The 19,819-nt window shown below is 49.3% G+C and overlaps 1 protein-coding gene across 4 annotated transcripts in view; it reads right to left on the reverse strand.

Moving 5' to 3' along the window:
- COL20A1 (collagen type XX alpha 1 chain) overlaps positions 1–17,628 on the reverse strand; it is a 44,430-nt gene extending 26,802 nt beyond the window's left edge. For 2 of the 4 annotated variants that reach the window (XM_084538410.1, XM_084538409.1), the window contains exons 1-16: positions 17,224–17,628; positions 14,230–14,314; positions 11,760–11,870; positions 9,987–10,130; positions 9,619–9,777; positions 9,220–9,420; positions 7,820–7,975; positions 7,022–7,141; positions 6,718–6,882; positions 5,540–5,701; positions 4,219–4,391; positions 3,330–3,459; positions 2,662–2,807; positions 1,092–1,215; positions 602–741; positions 307–436 (exon numbers count right to left, since the gene is read on the reverse strand). In XM_084538410.1, coding sequence (XP_084394536.1) covers positions 307–436; positions 602–741; positions 1,092–1,215; positions 2,662–2,807; positions 3,330–3,459; positions 4,219–4,391; positions 5,540–5,701; positions 6,718–6,882; positions 7,022–7,141; positions 7,820–7,975; positions 9,220–9,420; positions 9,619–9,777; positions 9,987–10,130; positions 11,760–11,870; positions 14,230–14,302 — 2,134 coding nt within the window. In that variant the 5' untranslated portion in view covers positions 14,303–14,314; positions 17,224–17,628. Of the gene's footprint in view, positions 1–306; positions 437–601; positions 742–1,091; positions 1,216–2,661; positions 2,808–3,329; positions 3,460–4,218; positions 4,392–5,539; positions 5,702–6,717; positions 6,883–7,021; positions 7,142–7,819; positions 7,976–9,219; positions 9,421–9,618; positions 9,778–9,986; positions 10,131–11,759; positions 11,871–14,229; positions 14,315–17,223 lie in introns of those variants that run through there. The other 2 variants (XM_084538411.1, XM_084538412.1) reach the window with 2 other exon arrangements.
- Positions 17,629–19,819: the final 2,191 nt, after the last annotated feature.

Consider the following 19,819-nt stretch of genomic DNA (forward strand, 5'->3'; position numbering starts at 1 on the left):
ATTTTATTTGTGGAGAGGACATGTGTCGTTCTGGTACTGTAAAGAGGATAACGCTCCCAAGGATGCAGAGGTTAGCAACACACAGTGCTTTTCCCTCATCTGCTTCCTTCCTTTATTCCTTCCACCCCATTTTAAACATAACAGAGCTGGGCATGTACCACACAAATAATCACAGACATTTGGGTTTTGTGCAAGGCTTTGGGTCATAACCTGCTGGGACCAGTCTTCAAAGCATCCCAGTTTAGACACACTAGCCAATTGTGCCACCTGTAAACAGGACAAAACCCATTTCCATTCCCTACTTACAGGTGGTAACGTTGCCGGTAATCGGGAAGGAGTCGCCTTCATCATACGTGGACCTGACACTGATGAAGTACTGGGTAAGGGAGGACAAAGGCCTCAGGATGGTGGATGTTGCAGTGCCAGGAACCTCAACCTGTGAAGGAGAAGGAGGATGAGTTAGGAGAGAAGCGTGGAGGCAGCTGCAGAGGGCACAAGGCTGACAACTGCCTCAAAAACGCCCGTTTTGGAGTTAAAATCCTGCCAGCAGACTGCTCCCTGAGAAGAGGGCAGTGTCTGGCATCCCATAGTGGGCACTCACCTCCCCGGTGTTGCTCCCTCCGCTCGCCTCGTAGGTGACGTGGTGAGCCTTCACCGCCTGAGATGCAGCCTCCCAGCTGACACGGACGGACGCGTGGCTGAGCTCGGAGAAGCTCAGGTATCGGGGGGGACTCAAGGGCACTGCAAAAAACTCATTCACCATGGAGGAAAATATTCTCTTCATGCCACTGCTGTAGGTGCCTCTGGTGTGTCATGAAAGGTTTTAGGTGGAGAAATGGTAAAGTAATTCCCCTTTTCTCCCCCCAACAAAAAGACCTCGGGGAACAGCTCTTTCAGGAGTCCTCTTTTACCAGGGGAAAATCATGCCTTTTCACAGCTCACCAAGGGATTAGAGGTCCCTTCAGGGACTGATATTTGCATAATATAAGGCAGGGTTTACGAGCCACATGCCCAATATGAGAAGTACCTCCTGTAACAAATCCATCCTACCTGAAGGGTTTAATAACATCTTAATAAGCAGCAGCACTTACAGGTGGTTTCCTGGATGCTGGCTGGATCACTTGCATCTTCCCCATACATCGCATACACAGCGACAGAGTACTCTGTGCTGGGCGACAGCCCTTCCAGCAGGACCTCAGGCTGGGCCACCTTCACCTGCCAACAGAGAGCCACTTTGGGGCACCCTTCAGCTCTGGGGGCACCCTCTGACACCATCAGGAGAGCAAAACCTTACAAAAAGGGACCTTGACCTGTGCCTCTGTATCACTAGTGACGCTTGCACACTCGGAGAGGTGCTTCATAGTGCTCAGGGCATCTCTGCTTCCCTTCCCAAGGGACACCAAGCACATCTGGGGGTCACATCACTTTCTCCCACCATCGTTTGCTGAGGTATCAATGTCTTGTACAGAGATGTTACTGTTTTGGTGGATCTGGAGTTATCTGAAGTGAGCAGGAAGTGATTTGTTGCTTCTAAGGACAAATCTCACTGTGATTTTCCTGGGAAATTCAATAAATCAGAACAAACTGGAAAGTAGAGAGCAGAACAGCTTTCATCACTGAAAATATTAAGTTTGGAGTATCCCAAACCCCTATTCTTAGTGAAAGTCTCCCCCAGAAGGAAGGCAACATAGCAGGAAACTAGCATAGATCTCTGCAGACATCCTGCAGTGACACCCCCCAGGACAAAGCCCAGCTCTGGGGACATTGGGACACCAACATCCCTGAGTCACACAGCGAGAGAGGATGGAAGCAGAGCAAAGAACTTGAGGGTTTAAGTGAGAGATGAGAATCCTATTTTCCTCGGGGGCCTGGGAAGCCAGGCTTGCAGAGGAGCTGCCTGCTGCAAGCAGGGCGATAGCGGCTGGGTTGCTGCCACCTGCCGCTAACACCGCACAGCCACAGCCTGCTCGCTGCAGAAATCCACCTTGGGGACTTAACAGAAGTCTGCACAGATTTATAAAAGGCTGGGAACATTTTAATGCTGGTTTATCAGACATCCCATAGGTAGGCAACCGGAAAAATGCTCTATATGCTCAAATAAAAATGTAAATGTTGTTTTCTTTTCAAATGTTCTGAATGTTTCAAAAAAAAAATGTAATTGTACACTTAAAGCAGAGTACAAGCCTTAATTGCAGCTATTGCTGTGCCATCAGGAGCGGAATCTGAGTCAAAGAGGTGATGCACATTTGCACAGGTACTCCAGACAACTTATTAAAATGCAATGTGACAAAAGGGACCTTAGAAGTTTTTAAACAATTTTCCACTCTCTGAGCATTGTTTTGCTTTTATATGGTGTCATAGTTCGCTCTCTAAAGGTCAGTGAAAATTGCCCTAACAAATTTTTAATTAATATTTTAAGATAAACAAAACAAAGGCATTTCTCTACAGCCTCAAGGATACAGAAATTACTCTGGGAACTGCACAGATATGAGCTCTGTCCCTGGAGTCCCAAAGATTTCTGTGTTTCAGGTCTGCTCTCTATATAAAATGGTCACTACTTAAATCCCACATGGAGAGGCAGGGTTTCATTTTGGCCTAAAGTAACTGAGAAGAGTCCAGACAGAGCAAAACCAATATTGTTGTTATTCTCATGAGCCCTACCTCCATCGTATAGTCCTCTGCTCCGTCAGGGGCTGCAGAGCAGAGCACCAGGTACTGCGTGGCTCCCGGGGCTGCCTTCCAGCTCAGCCTCATGCTGTTGTGGCTCAGCTCGGAGACGCGCAGGGAGCGGGGGGAAGACAGAGGCACTGGGGGAAGAGAAAGGGCAGCTTCAGTGTGCGAGGTCTGAGCTCAAACCCTGCAAGGGAGTTGGGTTTACAGCAGCTACTGCAAGCTGGTGGACATCCATCCCATGTCTAACACAGTGGGATGATCACTTTGCAAGGAATAGGGTTATTTCATTTGCAGCCCAGTGATGGCAAAGGAGCAAGATGTTTTTAGCATGATGTGTTACTGCCATGACAGGGTGAGCTGAGCACAGTGGTGGTGAATGGTGGTGCAGAATGACATGGGTGGAAAGGGACCCCTGAAGGTCTGTGGGCCCAACTCTGCTGCTCAAAGCAGGGCCAGATTACAGAAGGATGCTCAGGGCTTTGTCCAGTCAAACACTGAACATCTCCAAGGATGGAGATAGCTGTAGATGGACCATCTGAACTACAGGGAGGGGGGAAATACAATGCCAGGCTCCAGACTGAGGTGGTTGCAAAGACAGAGCTTTGCTCGCCTACCACAACCATGCATTGGAGTGATCCTCCCTACTCACGACCTACGTGTGGAGGTGACGCCTCTCAGCCCATCCCCAACAGCGGTGTCATAAATAGGAAACACCGACACCAGATACTCCGTGTGCGAGGTCAAGTTGGAAAGCCTCAGAGAGGAGACTGCTCCATCTAAAATCACCTGAAAGCACAAAGGAGGGCTGTCAGGACAGGGCGGTGTCAGCTGCCCTCTAGCAGCAGAACAGCCTTCCTGGGCTAGCAGGCTTATTTGTAGCACATCTGCGCCCAGAAACATGAAGTCTGATTGCCCTCTGAATTTTCTGACAGCTCGTATCTCTGGGGAAGCTCTCTTGCCCTCCCCAAAATGAGGAGATTGGAGGCTGTGAACTTTTCTGTCCTCTAAGGAGTGGATCTGTACAAACACCAAGCACAAGCCCCTAAACATGCTCAGAAATGAATGGAGCAGTTCAGTTGGAAGGGACCTACAAATCTAATCAAGACCAATTGTCTTATCACATCAGGCCTAAACAAAAATTAAAGTATATTACTAAGGGCAATCCATCAAGTATTTGGATTTGCTTTTCCAAATTTTTATATCCTTCACAGATCAGCGTCCTTGGACAAATCTGTGTTCCCATGTATCCTGAGTCAAAACAGATGCTTTAGGGAGGGGATAATGCTGTGCAAGAGAAAACTTTGCATCGGCATGGCTTGCAGTAATTCTAGCAACATGATGTTCATCCCTTTTCCTCCTCTGTCTTGCCATTCTCTCAGCTTTTTACTTATGCATTCAGTGCTTGTTTAATTTCATCTGTTTTTCACTGATGCCCTATGATAACTGCACTCCTACCCTCATCTCTCCATCTACTTGAGCCTACCAAAACCCCCAGCCACTGCCTGGAAGGCACCACAGCCTCAGATGGCCAAAAAGGCCCCTCACCTCCTTGGGGGTGCCACCCTTCGATGGGTAATACACAATCCGGTATTTCTTTGGTGGTCTCAGAGGAGGGCTCCAGGTCAAGTGCATGCTCTTAGAGGTCACAGCTGATATTTTAAGGTCAGTGGGGCTCAGCTGGAGACCCATATCTGTGGGGATATCTTTCACAGTGCTACCTAGTAATTAAAAACACAATTACTTTCTCATATTCAGACTTCTCATACCAAGCATACTTCCTAGCTCATAAATACGAGTAACATTTTTCAAACCAAGTTGCAGTCCCCTTTCCTAAAGAGCACAGAAACAGTTCCAAACTGCTGTTAAATAAATATTTTAAAACTGGGCACCCGGAACATAAATACTCCGCAGAGAACAGGCTGTGCATTTTGCTGGGAGCTGGGAATATTTTTTCAACAGAAATCTGTATTTTTGCATGTATTCAAAAGACGATTTTTCAATTATAAAGGTCTGTTAAAATTAAATATAAGACTATCATGATTTTTTTTTTTTAATGCAACACATCTTTCTTTAGGCTAACCTGCATCTGTGAAAATATGCCAAAACGTATTTTCAAAAAAACATCTAACAAGTACAAATTAATAAGAACGAACGTAATTATTTTTATTAATCTCCAGAGTGTTAAAATAAAAGTCTGCTTGAAAGTTTGGCTTTCTTGCTCTCCTTAGGCAAATCTTAGAGCAGAGAGAGATGGAAATATGTACATGATATTCCTCCTGAGGAATCTAAGCTAACATCTGGAGTAGCTCTTCACTCCCCTGTTCATCACACAAGCTGCCCTCCAGAAAAAAAAAGAAATAATAATAAAATAATAATAGACTGGTTTTAACTTGAAGATTCCTTGGAGATTACTTAAAGGGTGGGAAAAATATAGTTAGATATTTTGCTATCTCCTCTTCCTATTTCTTCCACACACTCTCCCTAATATTAGCCCCTTTGCTTTTTCTTCCTTTTGTTAGTTGGAAGAAACTTGGGGAAGAACGTGGTCACAATATATTTATCACACAGTAGGATAATTGGGACTGAATAGAAGCCCCCTCTTCCCTACAGTGCTAATTATTGCTAGTTATTGGAAGAGCTGCGTCCAGAGGGTCTTGTAAAAGACAATGGCCAACATGCTGACATGGCAAGGAACATTTTCAGGCAGCAATAGGGCAGAGAAGGGGGATCAGCATGGGAGGAGAAGAGCTAGATGGTGCTGAGAAGGTGGTGGAGCTCATGGATGGATAGGTGTGAGAGGATCGAGCAAGGAATGAGGCTGGCAACAGGGAGAAAGCTCAGCCCTCGCTGAGAGGTTTCACTTCACCTGCATTTTCCTTGCTCTTCTCCTTGATCCTGGCACACAGGACCCGGGTGAGCCTGCCGACCAGGTTGCTGAGCAGGGGGAAATCCAGCACGTTGTACACCGTGAGCTCCAGCGGCTCCGAGGCCACCTGCTTCAGCTCGGCCTCGTCCGCGTTCTTCACCCCTGCAAGCGGAGCACAGCACCACGCTGAGCACAGGCCTTGGCCGGGAGCACCTCCTGCCCCTGGCCTGCAGCATACAGCTGAGTTTGCTTTCCACTTATAGTGTCAAGGTCATCTGAGCATTGCCCAGGGATCCACCTGCTTGTCCGAGTCCAAACCTTAACAGCTCTGATCATCCCCTTCCCCCCTTTGATCCTGAGTTATCTCAAAAGCACTGCAAGTCCTGATGTCTAAGGACAAAACAATGTTTTTTCCTCTAGCCAGAGAGGAAAAGCACAGAACCCAGACAGGACCAGACCTCCAAAAGAGATTTCAGCTGTTAATCCATCATGCTGCCCGACACAGCTGAGGCTCAGCAGCTAAACTCAGTCCATGAAAGAAATCCCAGTGCCAGCCATTTAGGTATATAGCCCCATGTAATAAACCCTTGCTTCTGTGTTCCCAACATAAATGAGCACGTAAAGTATTGGGGATTGCAATTTTAGGAGAGTTTTCTATGTAAGTTTATTGTCTACATATTACTCTTTAGCAGACTTTAGTCTTCAAGGACAGAGCTGCTCAAAGACCATTTTCTGTCTCATTATTACCGCCAGCTAGTGAAGAGCAGATAACATTATTATTCAGAGAAATGGGAAGTCTGAGAGGCAGTAATTACAAAGGAGCTCTCCTGTCCTCCCCAATACAATGTTCTCTTGCCCAATTCCACAGCTGAGAACATTGTTCTCATGGCACAGGTTTCTGAGACTGGCAGAAGTCCTTACAGATTGGAGGTGAAAAATCTCTCATGTGAACAACTTTGTTTTCTTGTTTTCTTAACTAAAGTCCCTTTGAAGACACTGCCTGTGCTGAATAAACGGCTTAATTTTCTTCTCTCAGACACAATGTAACATGGTCCTACTTACTACCTTCACAACTTCAGGATTCTCTTATCCAAGCTGAAGGAACATAGCCCTCAGCAAGAAGAAGAGTGGAAGTGGGTTGGTTCTGTCCCACGGCCGATCAATGGCTGTGATCTTACCGATGGCAAATATCTCTATGCCCATGTTTTTCAAGGTCTGAGCAGCCAGGTTGGCATCATCCTGGGATTTTCCATCAGTCAGGAGGATTACCAGTTTCTCGGCCTCCAGCCGGGCGCCAGCATCTGGTTTCAGGTTTTGTTCCAGGACGTGGGTCAGCGCCAGGCCTGGGGAGGAGGACAGAGGGATGGGGTGCCACAGCCTGACAGACAACTCCCAGCCCTTATTCTTCTCCCTGCCCTCAGTTGCCTTGTTCCCCATGAAAGATGCCATCCCATCTAGCAGAGATCTGGGAGATGGGGTTACCTGTAAAGGTGTTGCCACCCTTGTACCGCAAATTCCTCACTGCCTCCAGCACTTGCTCCCTCGTGGTGTAAGCATCCAGGTCCCACTCCGTGCGGGGATCACTGCTGTACTGGGAGAGCCCTGGGGAAGGAAAGAGCTATTGGCATCATGCAAGACAAGATAAGCTCCTGTTTTGGGTAGGAGGAGTCAGTTTGGCATGGTAGGGTGACACAATATAAAAATTGGACTGGGGTGAGCAGACCTGGCTACTAGTTCCACGTCTCTCCATGGTGGTACTTAACCCTCATGGTGCTGCTCTGAAGCATTTGATAAGGCTTCAGTGTTATTCAGGGTCAAACTAGCCAGCAGGAAGGATTTGCACTGCCCAGTTTCACACACAGCCTGGGCAGTGCCATCCTCTGGGTTTAGCATCCCTCAGAACCGGAAGCGGCACCATTCCCAGCTGAGCCCACAGCATCTCCACTGTGGCATTGCCACCACATCCTTCTGTGCCGTGCTCTGTAGGCTGAGCATCCCATCAGAGACAGGCAGCAGACCCCAAATGTATCTCAGCATCAAGCCCTCCCTCAGCACCCAACCGGGTGCTGCCCATGCAGCATTTCTTCTGCTCACTGCACAGCTGTTTCTTGCATGCTACAGGGTGGGAAAGTGTCAAGAGAAGCATGCAGGACCCCAGCCTAAAGGTATAAAAGCTCCTCAGGGCAGCATGATAACACAGGAATGGAAAGAAAGCTCCCTTCAAACACAGACTATTTCTGGAGGGATTTCCCAAGGTCAGGAAACAGGGAAGTGTCCTACCTACTCTTATCTTGTCTTGGGCAATGCTGAATGGGGAAATTAAAGTGCTCAGGAACTCCTTAATGAGCTTGAAGTTGCTGCGTCCGATGCTCCACGATCCATCCACAAGCAGGACGATGTCAGTCATTGCAGATGTGTCACACTGAAATTGGGAACCTGCAGGGGAATAACATATGACATTGAGAGAAGAATTGTAAAGGAGGAAAAACACTTCAGTTTTAAGATACGAAGCAAACCTGCAGCGTAAGACCTTGTCTGGACAGCAGATTGGACCATCTGCCAGCCTGACACACCCCAGCACCTTCGAAAAAACCCTTGGCTAAGGGCAACCACCTCAGTACCAAGAAGTAGAGTGGTGAGCAGCTCCATTTCCACAAAGAAAGGGTTAAGCCTGCCAGGAAGAGCGTGCCTTGCCCAAGCTCTGCTCTCTGCAAGCTGTCAGCTCCATTACATCTCAGCCCCAGCCCTTGCTTCCTTTCTATCTAGACTAAGTCTCCAAGAACTGCAGGTGATTGCTTAATTCCATTCCATCGTGAGATCCCCTGTGGGCTGTAATTATTTTGTGGCTTTATATTAAATCCCATCTCTCCGTAAAAACCCGCTGGCATCACAGCTCCTCCAGCCCTGCCTTTCTCCCCACCCCAGGCCTGCAGCTTAACAGAGGATAAGATAGGGCATGTTGCTGATCGACTGCATCTTCCCTGAGTATTTTTCAGATTTTTTTTTTCCATCTTTGGTAGAGAGAAATGGATAACTGCAACCTGCTGCATCTGGATGGCAAGGGGTTACTCTCCTCTCATCTCATGGCCATGAATTCCTGCTGCTCTCAAGGGACCAAATGGGGATGCTCTGCTCAATGCCATATCCACCACTTCAAAAGTGCTGTGAGCCATCTGCCCTGCCACATCCTCAGCTGGTGCATCTGAAGGTTCAGCATGGATTGGTTAGCTGGGAAATGTGAAGGAGGAAACCAGGAGGTGGAGTGGGTTGGGTAAGGAGCACCTCCACGTGCTTCTCCCTGCCGAAGGCATGAAAGGGGCCATGGCTTGGGGTCTGTTGGAGAACAAAAACTTGCATGGGTCTGTCTGTCTGAAGAAGGGAGAGGTGGCAATGTGAATAGGGCAAATAGAGGAAAATAAGTTAAACCCTCTCAGAGGAATTTTTCTCCTAGCTCCAGTTTGCCTTTAAATCTGTGATGTTTTGCAGAACTCCAAACTTCTGCAGCAATCCCTGGCAGTTCCCCGATGTATGGCTTAGCAAATCGGAGTGGTAGCAGCAGCACCTGTACTCCTAAAATCTCGGTGACAGAGAGAGGGCTGGAGGTTGGGGGCTCGCATTTAACAATCATTGGAGAAAACAGTGAGAAAGAAGGAGCAGGACATGTCTGAAACCCCTCTCACCTCTCCTCAGTGAATCCTTTGTGGGTTTTTCTTTTCCTAGAGACTCTCGCTCTGAGCTTGCAGGAGTGCGCTGGGATGATTTTGGGGCTGGTGGTGGTGTTTGTGTCACACCGGCCTCCACATGGGGCTGGCTTCTCGTGGCTTCTCCTGAGCCCTTGGGCTGAGCCCCCTTCTGCCTTTTCTTTTCAGCTCTGTCCTTTGCTGTGCTCCAAATAGAAGAAAAAAAATATATATTTTTTTTTTTTTCCCTTGTGTTATCCCCATACAACCTGTGTCTTACTGAAAGAATGTCCCTGGCAGAGCAAAACCCCTGAAAGCTTCCATATCTCCTGCTCACTGGCAGCATGGTAAAGGCTCAAAATCCATCCTCTGTGACTGCAGGACGGTCTGGGCACCCACCTGGCTGCACCAAGACAGTGTTTGGGGGTGGAGGGGTGGGCTCTGCGCCCCCGCTGTGCTCAGCTGCTGGGCTCCCCATGGAGGTGAGATTCTTTCCCAACGCAGCTCCCGCGTTCCTTCGGTTGTTTCTAGCCTGGGATGCATTTTTGAGGTCCTCTACTGTGGGAAGAACAAAAATAAGAAGTCATTCCAGTCAGCTCCGTGAACCATGGTTCATCCCTCATCCCCTGGGTCTCCACCATCCCCCTGTCCAAGCTTGCAACCAAAATACCAAAAGGCTCCATTTTGTGGCATATTCTACACGGCACATGCCAGAGCCATACCTCCAAGAGCTCTCTGAATGGTAAAACGTCGCTCTTCCTACTTACTCACAAATTTCCTCTTGGCAAACAAGGCTTCCTGGGAGCCGTTGAGCACGTAGACCTGCAGCGTGTATTCCTTGGTAGGGCTCAGCCCCCCCACGGTGGCTTTGGGAGTCTTGGTTTTCAGCATGACTTCTTGCTCCGAGTCCCCTGAGGTGGGATGAAGCCACAGCTCAGAAATTGCTAGAGCTTAAATTTAAGCTGACAGTAGAAAAAGCGCCGCTAAAATGCCGAGAATGTCTGGCTGGGGACCTCAGTCAACTCTAATTTATTTTTTAATTCTGCGGATTTCTGATTTTGAATATTTTTTCCCCCATCCAGAGCTGAGAAAAACTTTTTTAAATCCCTGCTACGTGCCCAAAATGGAAAACCAGTTCCCACCCAGCATTAGCGTAACTCCCACTGACTTCTCAAGGAGGTGCTGCCTGAAAACCCAGTCTTCGGAGGGCAAAGGTTGGGCTGCCACCACCTAGGAAAACATCCAGCCAAGAGATGTGCTTGATGTCATGTGTGGCAGGGTGAGGAAGTGGCCTGACATCTCTGGAGCTCCGAAGTGGCACCTGGGACTTGTTTTTACTTATTGCAGCTGCTCTTGCTGTGCTCTCTCTGTAAGTCCCATGTCTCCCTAAAAGAAGCTGTCCTCTGTGAGGAGAGGGATCATTTTTGGGACCAGCACTACCTCCAGACCCCTCCTGCTGCAGGGGGTCTTCCAGCCATGCCTCATGGCTGTGAGCCTTGTCCTGGGGCTGCGATGCAGCTGGAAACTGGGACATTTCTGCCTTGGCATGGCAGCGAGCAGATGGAGCGAGGCAGCTCTGCAGAGCAGCAGCCAAACGTTGCACTACGTCTGCGGGGAATCTTTGGGACCACAGCAACAAAACAAAGCGAGGGAGGGCAAAGCAGCTCCCTAAAACCCTGTTCAAGAAAGATCTACAAGCCTTTAATCGTGCAGATGGATGCATTTCTGACCCCACCGTCCCCAGGGCTGGAAACGGAGCTCCCCAGCCCACGCAGAGGGAAAGCCTCAGGCATGTGCAGTCTGGGGGATTCCCCACGTTCCCGGGATGCTCATCGCTCCCCGCCACCGTGCTGAGGCCCGAGGAGGAGCAGGGCAGGGAAGGAATGAGAAACCTCCAGCTCCGGCTGGGCAAACAGGTGGGGGCTGAGCTAAAAGCAGGCGGCTGAGCACGAGCATTGCTGGCCCTGCTCTCCCCACCCAGCTGGGGAAGTGTCTGTGAGTGGAAAATAAATGCCAGACGAGGCTAGGGTTGCCTCCAGACACCAAGGGACGTGGTGTCCTTCCAGCACCACTGCCAGAAGCCGGGGGGAGCAGGAGCTTGCTGGGGGCAGGGAGCCAGAAGGCTGAGCAGCCCCTCTATGGGGTCAAGGACATCCTATCCTTGGTGGAGAGCAGGGAGCCCCCTAATAAGGCCAGCAAGACCCTGATGAGGGCAGACACTGCAGCAGTGCCAGTTATAACCATAGCACCATGAATCTTTCTGTTTTCTGCTCCACTTTCCCCCAGGGGGAACGGGGCTGAATTTCACCTCTCTTTGAACAAGCACTACAGATTGAGTCCGTGGTGGCCAGAAAGGCTCCTTGTCCACCCTGCACGAGCAGGTAATCAGCACTTAAAGCCAAACCAGCCAACAGGTAATTCCCTCTGCCTTATCTCACCCCAAGCACCAGCACGATTTAGACCCCCCCCAGTTCTACTGTCTCGGTCTCTTATGCCCAGATCAATTGTCTGGGTCCGACATCCCACGTGCTCGCACATACCTGCCATGGGTTTCACCCGCACTTTGTAGCCGTTGATGTTCCCCTCGGTCTCTTTCCATTTCATCTGGAGCCTGTCTTCCGAGAGGACCGTGAGTTTCAGGCGGCCTGACCCTGGGGAGGAGGAGCCCCTGGGTGTCCGTGCTGTTAGGGATGTGATTCCTCCCTCTGCACACACCCGCACAAAACACCCTGCACGCTGCCTTCTCTGAGGATTTGGGGTCTGCTGCCATTCAGAGGGGACCTTCACCATCCCATCTGAGTGCTCAGCATCCCCTGACACCCCTCTGCCAGGAAACCCACCAGGGGCCACCACGTGAGACCTCACTGAGCTCTGCTGCCACCAGGAAAAGCAGCCCAGCAGGAGGTGAGGGCTTCTATGCACCTCTCTCACCCTGGAAGACACCACTGGGAGCTTTCATGCAGTGTGTTTGGTTTCAGAGAGTGTGTTAGTGCAGATGTCTGAAATGGAAGGGCAGGAAATAGATAAAAGGGACAAACGAGGCTCCTCAATGGGCTCAGGCTGCTAAAAAAATACAGGAATTCCCCAGGTGATGGATCCCATCCTGCAAAAAGATTATTTCAGGGGCAGCTCCAGTCTAGAAAGAGGGAATGGTAGAGAGGAATTAAAAAAAAAAAAAAAAAAAAAAAGGCAGGAGAAAGGAACAAAGAAAACTTGATAAAGTGCAAATAACAGCTCCTGGCAGGACCATAACTCACAGGCACCAGCTTGTGCCAATTTGTAGGAAGCAGCAAACTAAAATGGCAAATTCTGATGAAAAAAATAGTACAGGACAAGGAGGTAAAACAAAGAAAGAGCGTATTCTGTTATCAGCTCCAGGTTTGGCAGAGATCTGTTAAAGCCCAGCTAAACGTCTCAGCCCATGTGTCACTTTGAGTCAGTGATTCCTTGGTGAAATGCAGCCGTGCTGTCACACAAATGTCGCCATATGAAGCTTTTTCACTTGACTGGCTATAGGATGGCAACTCAGCAAATTTACCTCCCTTCCTCCCTGGTCCTGTGTCTACATCTGCCTTTCCAGCAGGCTGCCCTAATGTGCCATGAGTGAGCACATCCTTTGCCTGCATGGTTGAAACATCTGCACTCAATTGCCCACCTCGTCTGCAGTTGTTACCAATCTCTTTCCCTTTATCATTACTCATAAATAAAAAATAAAATAAAAAATAAGTAAAATAAAAAATGCTTAAGGTGACCCAGAGCATCCTGCTCAGTACTGGCAAACCGTTTGTGCTGCACAGGACTCCTCAGGTCCGTAATCTGGTTTTGCATGATGCCAGCCATCTCCTGACAGCATTGCCATGAATTCAGAGCCCAGGAAAGCAGTGAGAGCTGGCAGCGAGGACTTGCTTGTCCCAGCCCTGTGTCTGTGCCCTAATATTTCCTTGTGGAGACTTCCTGCGGGCTGCCCAACAAGCACACAACTATCCGGGGGGAACAAAGCTCAGATTCACACGTCACCCCAGGCGAATATGAAGGGGAAGAAAGAAAACATGGGGAAGAGGGAAGAGGGGCAAAACCAAATCCCAGAGTCACGCTTAAGAGAAGTGGTAAAAGATCAGGGAACAATGAGGGGGATTCATAGTCAGATGAAACATGGAGCTGTCTCCTTCTGGATGAGCGTGGTCCAGCTCCTCGGCCGTTGCTCTAGAAGCCCAGCAAAAAGGCAAGAATGTCCCCAGACAGATGTGAAAGGACAGCATCCTCTGAGGCGCCATTATGTGCTGGATGCAAATGAACCCCGGTGCCATGAAAGCTCCACTGTTTCTCTGCCCCGTGTTGGATGTGAGCTGTTTGATGCTGTAACCTTGCTCTCCAGCGGACAGGGAACTAAGCCCAGACACATCTGGGAGATGCATGGCGTGGAGATATGTCTGTCCTGGCTTTGATGTGCACTCACCACCTTGTGCTGATCCCTTCCACAGAGGTTTATATGAAATATAAAGGTGGACAGGATATGGTGAGATGCTATAGGTATTTTCTGCTCATTTATGGCACTGTGGGAGCGCTGCATGGTACAGGAGGATTGCACCTTGCATGCTCTCTTACCTAAATGTTGCACCAGGTGTCACCATACAGCTCCACAGCAATAGTTTCAGAGAGCAGGACAGATGTGGCAGCTAACAAACCACCACTCTTTCTCCCCAGTTCTCAAGCTCCAATTGCAGATCGCATAAGCATCCCTCACTCCTTACTCAGGCTGAAATGCATCCCCGGTGCAAGGGAGCGGCGCGCTGAACTGCTGCCAGCAATGAGAACAGGCACTGCAGGGTGGGTGGGATGGGGATCCTCCCCCAGAGGGCCCCCTGATCTCCCATCGCTCTTTATACATAGGAATGGGCTGCTTGGAGCTCCACCACACAAGGGCTGGGGCTGAGCTTCACCCAGGGGGTAGCCGGACCCCACGGGATGCCCCCAGCGCTCCCCCCAGAGCGAGGGCAGACGACTCCTTACCTTGGCCCCCTCGTCCCCAGACATGGCTCGCCACGGGCAGGCAGGCAAAAAGAAAACAAGTGCGAATCAGCATGGTGACCAGGACCTGCGAGATGGCAAAGGTCAGGAAGGAGGAGAGCAAGGGACATTTCACCACATCAAACCTCACCTGCATGAATTCTTCCACCCTGGAATCCCCTCTGCTTACCTATCCCCCATGTAGTAACCACCTGGGCTTTCCTATGGCCCTGGGAACTGAAGCATGTTGCTGTGATTTTTATTTTTATTTATTTATTTATTTATTTATTATTATTCTTTTATTTTGGGGCAGGAGTGTCTATTTTCTCTTGCAGTCCCCAGTGAAGGGCCCACAATCTGAGGCATACAGCACTGACAGCACTAAGAGGGTGGATAAAGAAGGACATACTGAATTTTGCTGCTGGTTATGGACATTATCACGTCAGAGGATCAGTTTGCCTTAGAAATAACCTCTGCAGTGCTCCCAGAGCTGGCTGGCTGAGGACAGCCACTCCTCAGCACTCACCCTACAGCTCATGGACCTCAAGGACCTTGTCTTTGCTGGCCTGGATATAGGGTTTGTTCAGTATGGGTCAGTAAAGTCAGACCAGCACAAAACCACCCTAACATATGGACAAGGAGACTCTCCCTGGCCTCAGCCTCAATATATACCAGATTTAAAACACGTTGGCCTTTTGCAGTGCATTGTTGGCATCTGTCATTTTCGTGCTGCACAATTCAGCCTCAATGCTTTTGGCACAATCAGACCACACACACAAGTTTCCCCCACTGCCATCTGCAGTGACTTTTCACTTCTCTTCATTCTGACGGACAGGTATTTACAGGCTCCTGGCAAATGCCTATTTCTCCTCCAATACGTCAGCTTTTTAGGGATTTCAAGGAAAAATGAATATGCACATGGGTGACCTAGCCATGATCTCCTGCATTTTAAATCAGTTCTAAATTGTAAGAATGAATGGAAAAATATGCAAGTTGTAACAGAGAGATGTTAACCACCCTCCCCCTGCACACACGCTCATGCATGATACTCAGTCTGTGATATGTATATATATTTTTTTTGATTGAAGATCAGGTTATATGGAACAACTGCCATGTAACTGAAGCCCTTAGCCATGGGAAATACTCTTTTTTTTTTTTTCCCCAGCTAATAAAGTGAAGTCATTGCTCAAAGAGAAGCAGATTACAGGTGGCTTTCAGGAATCTGGCTGTGTTTTTCTGGAGAGCAAAGCCTGCCCTTGCTGCAGAGGTACGTGCACCAGGCAGGAGAGACCGCACAAATGAGCCTTTCAGTCAGGGTGTTTGTCAAAAATGCAGACATCTTGCAATGCCACCAAACTGCTCTTCACTTCCATGCCACTTCCCTGTGGCTCTGCTGGCAAACAGGGAGCCAGCCCCCAGCAAAAGCAGTGGGCTGGGCAGGATTTTTGTGCTAACCAGGGCTATACGAGATCCAAAGGGCAGCGAAATAAGCATGTGTGCATCTGCAACATGCACTGAGCTGGGCTCCTGCAAGGTCACAGCCAGCCAGGAGCTTCCACCCTGCTGTGCCAGTAAGGATGAATTCTGTATTAACACAGAACTTCAAAACCATCCGTGCTTTGCCTCTTCTTCAAGTTCCATTTTCCTACCAGTAAATCAGGTATAACAAATAACCTGTTTGAGATGGTAGAAGATGAGAAAAGGATTTTCATTGCCCAGCAGGGTTGCTTGCTGGGCACCAAGACCCCACCTGCATCCTGTAGCCCCTTCCCATTCATTCCTGCCCTTGCTGGTGCCACCACCACCCAAGCCAAGCTGTGGTCCCCAGAAAGGGGGGGGGGACCACGGTGATCTCAGCCTGGTGGAGTGCAGGGAGCCTCCGGCACGCTGATGCCTCTCTCCTCTTACTCGCTCAGGGAAGGAATTTGGAGACAGCAACACATGGAGCATGTGGTGAGTATTTCCAGGGCCTGGAAAATGGGAGGGGGACACGCACCACTTCCCGTTTGTCCCAGCTGCGTGCTCGGAGGGGATTTGGAAGTTAAGGCAGTCTGAGGTCCCCTTATTTGTACAGAAAATTTTTTAAATAGTCACTTTAATTAAAGAAAAAATAATAATTTCTAAGCAAAAACATCCCTGCTGTGTTTTTAAATCAGCACAGCTGGAAGTGGAAACTTTGGGGTGCTGCAAATTATTTGTGTTCTCCACAGCCCCAGAAGCTGGCTAATGGTTTAGGGACAATTCTGCCCTTCCTTATCCCAGAGGATGTCACCTCACAGCCCACGCACAGGGGCAGCAGCAGGGACTGTCCTGCAGCAGACAGGCACCTGCCCACTGCAGGGAGCAAACCTGTCCCATGCTCCCTAGGAACTTTGCTAATTCAAGGACCTAAAACAGACTAAGAAGCCCACCATTCATCAAACCCCTTCTGTTCTCTCCTGGAAATCTGCATTTCAGTTCCACTAGTGAACAAAAGCCCTCAGTTACCCCAGCACCAGTCCCAAAGTGTAAGGGACGATGCCTGCTTCAAGGCAGAGCCTTGCAGGTCCCCACAGCCCAGGTAGGCTTAGAAACTTTGGCTTGGTGCAAACCCACACCGTGCCCACAGGTGGGAGAAATGCACCTAGAGCTGCCATTGCCAGCAAACCCTTCCAAGCACTGTCCTTTTGGCAAAAAATTCCTGCAAGCTTTACATCACAACCCACAAAAAGGGAAAAAAAAAAAAAAAAAAAGACAAATTGACTGCATGTCTCACACTCTAAAAGAACCAAGTGCTCTCTATAAAGCAGTCCTGGTGATATTCAGACCTGGCCTGCAGCAAACAGGAGACCTGAGGTCATCAGGGCTGCTGCCATCCCTCAGGGCAGCCGTGCTGCATTGCTCCAACCTTCCCACAGCTGGAAACCCTGCTGAAGTTCCCTGCTCCACCAATACCGACCCCAAAACAAGGCAGCCTCTCTTGCACCCCCATCCCCACACACGGAGCGAGCCACAGACCTGTGCGCGGCAGCGCGGCTCTCCTGCAGGCAGCCGCAGGCGGGACGGATCCTGCTACATCCTCAGGTCCTGGGAGAAGCAGCCCTGGTGCTTTGGCTGCTTCTCGGCATGGTGAGGGAGATCTCAGCCCCAGACGTCAGGCCAGCAAGGGAAGAAGGAAAGGGGAGGGAGTGGGGTAGCGATTCCCCCACCTCCCTGCACCACGCGGCAGAGCAGCGGCCCGGACACGCAGCTAAATAAAGCACGCCCGGGAAGCAAGAGCCTGTTTCTGCGAAAATCAGCAAACGGCTCGCAGTGTTTTTGCTAACTACATTCTAAATCTCCATCTAGGAAGCCGCGCACTGATTTCCTAGAGCTCAGCAACAAGTCGGGGCTCCCACCCACTGTCATGCTCGCGGGGATGAAGTCAGCCCAGCCACATTCACATCCCATTAAATACTTCTGAGAGCCCGGCCTTTGCACTGAAGGCTAATTGTCTGGCGTTTGGCTGAGGAAATTAAGCACATCTGGAGGCTTTGCAAGCCCAGGGCCTGAATCACGAGCTGGCGCTCCAGCTGTGCTCACAGCCCTGACCTCCGGCAGCACGCGCGCTCCTGCCCCAGGAGAGCCGCCCAGCTCCGTGCCAAGGCTTGGTCCAAAAAGATTTTCTCCCCGCTGCCAGGAACGGAACAACTGACAGTGGTGTTTCTCCTTACGACTGGAGACCAGATTTACAGCTGGGTCCCTGGGGACTGACAGCATCGGCCTCACACTGCAGCAGTGCGCTGCAGGAGACGTGTATCACCCGTTCTCCTGGAAACTCAGGCAGCTTTGAAAGTGTCAGATGGAAAAAAATCACCGTTTTAAGATATTTTTATACATTAAACAATTACTTAGTACTTCGTTTAAGTTTGGTTTTATAACATAAAATAAATAAATTTAAATTTAAAATACTTACTAAATAGTTTAAAGCATCAGAATATAGAAGACAAAGGGTTCTATAAAAGACACTAAACTTTTAACTCTTCTTTTAAACACTAAAAAAAATAAAAAAAGCACTTAAGACTTTTTAAAACAAAACATAGAGCACCTGGTACAGGAGCCTGTGAACACAGAACTGGCACAGCCCTACATGTAAATACCACGAATTACCTCTGCTGTGATTCCTACCGGATTTCAGCAGCTGCTCAGACTGGTGACAGTTTACTACAAAGCTAGAAGGAGGTGAGAAAGGAAAGAGCACACACCTCCTGCACTTCACTTTCAGGGAAATTCAAACCTAGAGCCAAAATTTATGCTGTTTATGACAGCGGAAAACTAAAGCTGCTTCCCGTGCTTACATTTGTGGTGTTCTTTTCTAGCCTCCTTTTCCAAGGTGCCCATGCAATGCCAGAGTCTTCTGGCTTTGTCTTCCTTTACTTCAAGCCCTGTCACTCTGGATAAAACCTTGGGGCCATCACAAGCGCCCAGCACCTCTTTAAACAGCAGTACAAAACCTAATTTAAAAAATTAAAAGGCAGAGGGACGCTGCTTTGTGCACAGTATGGCTAGGTGGAACAACTCAGAGCACGTTGACAAAAGGCTTAAAAGACTGCTTTTGGCTATGGTCTGGAGAGACACCTTGCTTGGACCATGTTCCAGGAAGACTGAGCTGCAAGTAGTCCTATTCCTCCCCACCAGCAGTAAGGAAGCACACATCCCTTTAAACCAAAGAGAAAAAAGCCAGCCAGCAGTACTGCAACACATGGCTGGCACCAGATTTTCCAAGAAAGTCAGCTTCCATTCAAAGACAAATTAGAGTGATCAATAACCAAGTGTTTTTGCTTTTTGTTTGGTTGTTTGGTTTGGGTGGAGGTCAGATCTGCACTGAGGGACCTGCCCTAAGCAGGACTGCTGGAAATCATCCATACGAGCAGGATGCTCTGTGAACTGGAAAACAAGAAACTTGCCCAGATTCTTGTTATTACCTGTTAGTCTACGTTTGGTTCACTTTCCCAGTAGGCAGCATATGAATATTCCACATTGTCTACAAGTGAAGTCATCCTGGGAGCAGCAGGGCTCAGGGGCCATGGATTTTGGTGGCTTTCACTCATTTCCCTTCCCTCTGAGAGCTGGGAGCAGGCTGACCCCACTCCAGGTCTCTCCTCTCTCCCTTCGCCTCCTGTCACCAGGTTGGTGGCAGCCTAAGACCTCTGGGACCTCTGCCCTGCTCCATGCCAAGACGACACTGGTTAATTAATTTAAGCATCACCGGGAATTAGGGGCACAGAAAGAGCTCCTGCAGAAGTCTCACCTTTACAAGAAACCCATCTGGGAAGAGCAACCAGTCCTGGCTGCGTGCCTACACCAAAAGTGTTGCAGGGCTCTTGGTCTTCCTTTACGAGGCAGTGCACATCACTGCAGTGTTTCCTTATTTTCTGAACACAGATGATGGCACAGCTTATGGGGCCATCTGGAAAGCACGTTATGCTCTTGGTAAACTCGCCTCGCAGCTCACTGTGTGGATGGCTTGGTCGAAGGCTTGGCTTCGTGGTGTGCTGAGCTCTCCCACTAGCGTCAGAAAGGGGCTGCAGGAGCTCAGACCCTCTCAAGAGCAGGCAGAGCCACATATTTCAAC

The sequence above is a fragment of the Aythya ferina genome (assembly GCF_964211825.1).
Source record: "Aythya ferina genome assembly, chromosome: 16".
NCBI classification, from domain to species: Eukaryota; Metazoa; Chordata; class Aves; order Anseriformes; family Anatidae; genus Aythya; species Aythya ferina.